At 47.8% G+C, this 7639-nt stretch overlaps 1 protein-coding gene across 1 annotated transcript in view; it reads right to left on the bottom strand.

The window, feature by feature from the left end:
- ANKFY1 (ankyrin repeat and FYVE domain containing 1) overlaps window positions 1-6220 on the bottom strand; it is a 51814-nt gene extending 45594 nt beyond the window's left edge. Inside the window, exon 1 of the mRNA XM_019511424.1 lies at window positions 6152-6220. Coding sequence (XP_019366969.1) covers window positions 6152-6161 — 10 coding nt within the window. The 5' untranslated portion in view covers window positions 6162-6220. The remainder of the gene's footprint in view (window positions 1-6151) is intronic.
- Between the last annotated feature and the right edge of the window lie 1419 nt (window positions 6221-7639).

The raw sequence follows: 7639 nt of genomic DNA, 5'->3' as shown, positions 1-7639 counted from the left end.
GGGGGGGGGGGGGGGGGCAAAAAATTTTAATTGGAGCAACTGGATTTTTGCAATTAAAGATATCACCTATACCATGAGTTCTGATTCCATATAGGGATCAAGGAAGTTTCACCACCCTCAGATGAAATCTCAGCCTTTATCCTAATTTGTTTCAAAGTAAGACATTTTTGCCTATATAATGGGTGCTTCAGGTACTGCTACTTAAACAGAATGAAACCAACGTTGTGGTCCCCCTCCAGTAGAGCCCAACTTGCTTTCACATTTGCTGTTCTACAGCAGTACAACTGAAAAAGAAACCTCCTCTCATTTTCCTGAAAAATATTTAACAGGAATGCAATGAGGTCTTCCAGAAGGTTGTAACCTACCTTCTTTGATCTCTTCCTTAAGGAACCATACTTATTTAGAAAGAGTTACTCTCCTCTTTGGCTACATTCTCAGTGGGCATGTAGCTTCCATTTAGGCAGCTCTAATGATCCTGATGTGCTCCTTCCCAGTTGCTTCTTTTCGGGATCCTGGTAACTGCAAGACTCAGGCTAAGCTGGGCCTACTCACAAAAGCTAAAATACAAGATACGGATGACAACTGCACAGTGCAAGAGAATGCGAGTTTGTGGCTGGGCCTTGTGAAAAAAAGAGGCATCACTTCTAGTTTATCTTACTATATTGTAGATTATTTTTAAATAGGTTCCCATTTGCCTGGTATGTAACTCTGTAAAATGTCTATCCTTCATTTATTAATATGGTAAATATTTCTTTTGCAATTAATTCATGTTGATGTGCAGAAAGAGACATTCTCCATGTGGGCTCTGACAGGCGTGTCCCTCCGGCCCCAGTGGCTCCCTCCATTTCCCAAGAACAATTCATCAAAAACCTTGCGTTTTTCCTAGCTGTTAATTCATTTCCTCGTATGTTCCAATGAAACAGAAGTGGATAACTGCGTTACTGAGGACAGGAAGTCATTCAAAATTGGGACTTTCTGATAACCAATAATAAACAGTTTGATTAATAGGATTTTCCCGTTAATTACTACTTGGGACTCTCTCTCAATTTACACAACTACAAGAATGCGTTCAAGACGCTGAGCTACAGGGTATAAAAAGAACAAACAAAACAGCTAACACTTCAAGAATGAGAAGTCATCCTGGCAAGGACTGCTACTGCACTGAGCTGATCTTCTGGAAAAAGGATGCACGCCTTAGAGAAGCTGACAAGGTAGATGGTCCCTTTGCCTGTACTGGTGAGATACTATCACTTTTACAGCTAAATATACTGCGCTTTGCTTTAGGCTCATATAACAGTGAATACTTGCAGTAAATAAGGCTTTTCTGTCATTCATCAAACAAGCTGTCATGTCAATCCTTTAACACTAGTCCTGAATCCCATTGCTTGACCCAACAGATGCTAAGTCACCAGTGGCAGGACCAAGTGGATCTTACTGTTATAATGGTGACAGGAGACAATATGCTACAAAAGTTGTGATCCACGTCATCCTTAAACACTCTGTAGAAGTTAAATATTGTGGTGTTGGGGTAAACTCCCTCTTTGTTCATGAGTTTCTTTGCCCCCAGAAGTTAATACCAGTCTCCAGCTCTGCACCTTCCCCCAATGCTATTAGTATAGAACTGTTCACAGATCCTTCTGCATGAAGTTAACAAGTCTGATATAGTTTCATTGCTGCCTCCAGGTTCTGCCTATAAACTAGAGAGGATTATCCTGGTTAGTCTCAGGCTGCTGCTGAAGTCCTGCAACCGCTCTGCCAAGCTTTGGCTGTTGGGATAGGCATCTTTACTTCTACATGGTGGAAATTTAAGGGTAACTTAGACTGCAAGTTTGGATCCCTCATCTCACCAAGCAGGTAGGGAGAGCGAGCCTTGGTCCAGCCATTAACTTGCCGGAAAGTTGCCAGGAGACAGGAACTTGCTTCTTACATTGGTGTGATACATCACGCAAGTTTGTGCAGCACGTTACTGTACACAAGGCCAGATACGATCCAGCCCTGCTGATGTGAAAGTAATTAGAGGCTTTGTGGGGCAAGATTACATGTTCTAGCTGCCCAGTAGGGTTATATTTACTTCAAACATTGCTTTAGTCCACAATATTGTTAGTCAATATCCAGCATAACGGCAGTTAGGCGCTAATGAAAGTTAACACAGGGGTGGGCAAATACAGCCCATGTGGGCTCCTTGGTCCCACCTGGCCCAGGCACTGTCCAGCTGTGGCATGTTCTGCTGCCCCCTGGGCATGCAGCTGCGTTGGGGCAGCTCCGCAGCCTTTCTAGGCAGCCCAGGTGGTGGTAGAGGATCCTTCTGGCTGCCACCACTGCTGGCCCCAGCCCTGCGGTACTGGGGCAGAGGTGCACCACCCTGACCCCATGCCTGCTCCAGGCTCAGCAGCAGCAGGGAAGACAATGCTGCTGCTCAGCATGGGATACAAGTGGCCCCTCCCCCTCACCACTGGCAGTGCTTCCTGGTGTAGTCTCCAAGAGCCCACGCTGCCCTCCACAGCCCACCAGAACTCATTAAACAGCCCTCCACCCAAAATAATTGCCTGCCCCTGTGTTAACACCATCACCTCTATGCACACTGATCTTACGTCAGCTTTGCATTTAGCACAGGTAATTTCCCTGCATGCAGCTTCCAGTATTCTGGAGTTAAAGATGCATTTAATTCAACTGATAGCCTTTTCTTCCAGCAAGTCACAAGAAGGAAACCAAAAACCACCAAGTATAAAACGTGCATGGCAAGACAATTTCTGTACTGGATCAGAACCCTATCATGCTCTTTCAAAGCAGAGTGCCTGAATAGGGCTTATTGCTAGCTCCAGCTACATACAGCTCCCGTGCCATCTGGGGCTCCGCTGTTATCCTTTTGAGACCCCAGTACGGGGCTGGGACTGACAATCAGCCGATTGTTGGCTTCACCCAGGCAGTCCTGGGTCCAATTCACCATGGCTGTCCAAGCAAACAATCAGTTGATTGTCAAAGCCTTGTGCCCAGCAGCTCTGGCTGGGCTGCCAGGTGCAGGGGAAGAGGCTCCTGGCAGGGAGAAGCTTCCTTGCTGGATACTCTAAGCCTACAGGAAAGCCTTTCATTACCTCCCACCCCACCCTCCATCCAGGACTGACAATCATCTGATTGTCCATCTCAGAGCCGATTTCAGACCCATGTGAGGTCCCAGCCCCTGGGACTAAACCAGGTTTTGTCAGCTCCAACCACACATTAAGATGCTTTTCCCATGTTATGGGACCTTAAATTATGTGCACAAGTAGCACCCTTCCCATTTATGCCATGATTACCACATTAATTGCAGCATAAAATGCAACATGCAAAGAGGTCCTAGACACTCCATACATCTCAAACAAGCCCAAATTTAGCAGTTTAGAGTTGAATATTAATGTTGATGTTCCAAATGATGCAGTGTTCAAATCATATGCATTGCAGATGTGTCAAGGTACCCAGATTTGTGAGCCAACATTTCTACTGGTTAGGGGAGCAGGGGTGCGCAGAGGGAGGTCGTGTGTCAGCAAATATGAACCAAAGCATTTCCATTCTAGGAGCTTCATATTACTGGCAAAAATAGAATTATGCTGAATTAGCTTTGTGTTCCTGGCTTTGTTCAGCCTGTCTTAGGCAGTAACAAACTGCTAGGTGAAGTAAGGAGAAGATTATGAAGTCAGCCATAGAAGTAATTCTTTGATAAAGGCAAGTGGGATCCCGGATAAGATTACTGTTGTGTCATGTCACCTGAGGCACTGGTGAACAGCCCTGGAGAATACAAGTACTTAAAACCACGTTCACGAGCATACAGATTAGGACAACAAGGTCTTAAGCACATCTGAGGTCCGGGCCATTTTTCAAGTGTTCCATCAAGAAGAGGATGGTTTGGATCCCTCAGCTATCTCAACCTACAGTCATTTGATAGACAAGTAGGACAACAGCTTAGTTTAAGTCAAAATACTCTGATGACTTGAACAGGTCAGAGCAGGAAAAAATGCAGTCTATAGTTGTGTTACCCGGTATTACAGAACCATTTGATTTCAAAGAGGTGAAGTTTCCAGGGCTCTGTTACAGCCTTTCACAATTTAGGCTTTGTTGCTAGTGATGGTTAAGTTTGCAAGTCCATCTTTGATATATGCGTTTTTATACCATCCTTTAAAATAATTATAAAAAAAACAAAACTTGCATGATATTAGAACTCTTTATTTAAAGAAACTTGTGCTTTTTTGGGTGGGGGGGGGGAAGGAGGAGGGAAGGAGAGGATCTCAATTAGTAAAAGGACATTAAACACTGCTGTTGTGGAGCAAGCCTACAAAACACAACATAAGAGTAGGGTACCTGAAACTATATCAAGGCCCCCCCAACTCGTATGTTTTCCAGAATTAATAAATGCTTTCTTTGACTGACAGAATTGCATATTAGTCCAAAGCAGTGATCGTAGTTTTCTGGTAAGGAAGTCATCCACTTAGAAGTATTACCCTAAGTTTATACAAGTACCCCACAGAATAAGAACCTATTACCCTGAAGGTTCCCCTTAGTTTACTCTGTAATGTCCACAATTTGACATTGCTACTGACTAGTAACCAGAATATTAATAAGAGACCCTACAGGAAAAAAGCAACTTTAACCTTTGTTCAATCAGTATCAATGGATGGGTCTCCAAGCACTCCTAAAAGTTACTTTTGCTTTGCTTGTTGGTTAAGTGTTACAGGTTAGTGCCGAAGTAAAGCTCTGCATACAGATTTATCTTTATTGTTATATTATATTACTACAGCATCAAGAACTCCTACTTCTTGTCTAGTGCGTGGCTTACAAACAGCAAAGTCTCCAGCCCAAGGAGTTTACAATTTAAGGAAGATTTACACGCACTGCAAATACAAGGAAACAGCAAGATGCTACTAGCTAAAATCATTCCCAACTCACCAAGACCAATTACCATCCCCACCCCCCAAAATGGATCAGAGCACAGGAGAGCTGATATGTTGAGAAAGGCAATGCTGCTCTGCCAATGTTTTCATGGACAGCCTCCCAGCCTGAGGAGAGGTGCTTACTTGACACTAGCCAGCAGGCAACAGAGGCAGGAATTAGCCTTTTGATACTACTGAGAGATGGGGGGGAAAAAAAAAAAAAAAAAAAAAGAGGAAAGCCAAGCGCCCTTGAAAGCAAAAGGCAAAAAGCTTAAGTCTGACACCAAAAATGAATCCCGTAATCAAGGCTACACCAGCAATGTCTGCAGCAGCCTGGAAAGACTTAATGATTTAGTCAATCAGCAAACAGCAAAAGGTACTTTAAACAGACAGACCTGTGAGGCCCCATCCCAAAATTCAGTTAACTCGCTGCCCCCGACCTCACTTGTCACACCCTACGCTGCCCAGATTTCCATGACTTTCAATACTCCCTTTCGCTCCCCTCCACCCATAAGCTTTGGTCCAACAACAACCGCTGAAAGATAGCGCCGTCAGTGCCTTTCAGAGGATACAGCACGCCAGAGCACTTTGCATCCAGTTCATCAAATTAACAACAACTTCACCATTGAAGCTTTTATCAGCTCAAGACCAGATAACTGCCAACCCCCAGCAGCCAGCAAGCCAATCAGCCAGCCACATCTTTCACATTCAAAAACCTACAGGCAGCTGAGCAAAAAATGAGGCAGGTGGAGGGAAAGCCACCCAAACAGAGAAAAGCAGGTCCATTTGCCTCACCTGTTGGGGGGGCACCCTAACAGGGACAAGAATCGTGTGCCGTGCCATCAGGCCGGGGGCGGGGGGCGCAGATGCATCCAAACTGAACTTCCTTTTTCTGACGAGCTCCAGAGCAGCTCCAGGAGCCTCCCTCCCGCTCCCGGGCAGCGCTGCCGAGTCAGCCACTTCCGAGGAAGCTTTTGGTGCTAACTAGGCCCCAAAAGCAGAGCGGCAACGCCACAAGAACTATTTCACAGGCGCATTTTTTCAATACGGGTTTTTTTTTTCCTCCTTCGAAAGGGGCAGGCCCAGGGACGCCCGCTCCTCCTTTCCCCCCGCTCTTTGCTTGTGACTGCGGAGAAGAGACCTCAGGAGCGGCTCGCCCCGCCTGAGAGGAGCCTGGTCAAGTCAGCCGCCGCCGCCTGCCGTGAGGCGAGAAGTCGCGGCCCCGTTTCCCCCTCCTCACCCACCCTTACCTTCCGCCATGTTGAGCGCGGCCACCGGCGGCTCTCGCGAGAACCAGCCCCTCCCAGCCCGGCCCGCCCCTCCTGCGGTCTCGCGAGATCCCTGCCGCGCACCCGCTTTATCCGGCCCGGCCCGGCCTGGCCCAGCCCACCCCCACCCCCCCGCGGCCTGGCCCGTTCTGGTGGCCGGGGCGAGGCCTCGAGCTGCGGAGGAGGAGACGCAGGTGGGAGGGGAGGAGGAGCGTCCTGGCTAGCCTTGGGCCGGGAACGACGGACTCCTCGATGCTGGGGAGTGTTCAAGATAGGGTTGGACAGGATAGTTGAGCCAGGGGCGGCCCTGCCTTGAGCCAGGGGTTGGGCTATAGAGCAGGGCCGGGGACGCGAAGGTCGTCGAGGTGGGACTTCAGTGCATGGAGGATGAACAGAGTACTGAGACGCCTGTCAACGTAAAAAATACACGTCTTGGGAGGGGGAAAAAAAGTGGGGTTGTTTTTATCGTGATGGAACAAAGCGGCTGGTGGGACGTACGGCGCGAAAGGTTGAGAACCACTGAGCGACGGGACCCTGCGAGGTCTCTTCCAGCCCGACTGTGCCACCGTCCTGGCAAAGGGTGAAGCAGCGGACCCGAGGTCACGCAGGAAGGATGTGGTGAAGATGGGTGCAGGATCCCCATCTTGTGCCCCGCGTCAGATTGTTGTTGCAAAGCTAGAAGTGTCACTACAGAGATGTGACCCGTTGGCGACACGTAAGGGGTGCACACGGCTGCACGTGCACCCCCTGAGATTAGTTGTGCACCCCTTGGAAGCACCATCCATGGAACTGGAAGTGCACTTCCGGTTTTGCCACTGGCTGGGTGATCAGTTGCTGCCTCCCCCCCACCCCCAGTTGGCGATCGGCCGGTAGGGGACCCCCCCATCAGCCGTCTGGTGCCCCCCCAGACTCAGGAGGCACCAGTCGCCCATGATGTGACCTGCTAAACAGCTAAGGTGACAAGGTTACACAACCGTAGCTTTATCCACCTTGTACAAACATAAGACTGTGTCTTTGTAACGCCAAAGGCTTTTGGTGGTAAGATGAAGGAAGTGTACTACTTGGAATACACGCAGCACCAGAAGCATAGTTAAAAATCCACATTTAGGAAATTAACAAATGAATGCAGTGACTTTACCATGTACATTCAAGTTTATTCACTTCTGGGGCACAGCGTAGCAACGGGTTAACCTGTTGCAGTTTGGTTGAGGATACAGGCTTTACAGAAGAACACTGTTCGGAATACTTCATGCTTTGTAAATGCTGCCATAGAAGTCAGCAGCCTCAGGCTGTATCAGCCCACCGAGGGACAGTAATTTCAGAAGTCAGGTCCTTCACTCAGGACGTGGGCCCCAGTCTCCAGATCTTCATTTCCAGGAAGTATGAATAGAGCATGCTTCCCGATCTTTACTGTCGCGGAGATCCGGAGGGGAATGTATAAACGCTAAGAATGGTGATGTAATTATGGAA

Source organism: Gavialis gangeticus, unplaced genomic scaffold, assembly GCF_001723915.1.
Source record: "Gavialis gangeticus isolate Ggan-Ray unplaced genomic scaffold, GavGan_comp1, whole genome shotgun sequence".
Lineage (NCBI taxonomy): Eukaryota > Metazoa > Chordata > Crocodylia > Gavialidae > Gavialis > Gavialis gangeticus.
The sequence above is the reverse complement of the archived record's forward strand: the minus strand, read 5'-3'. Positions and strand labels throughout refer to the sequence as shown.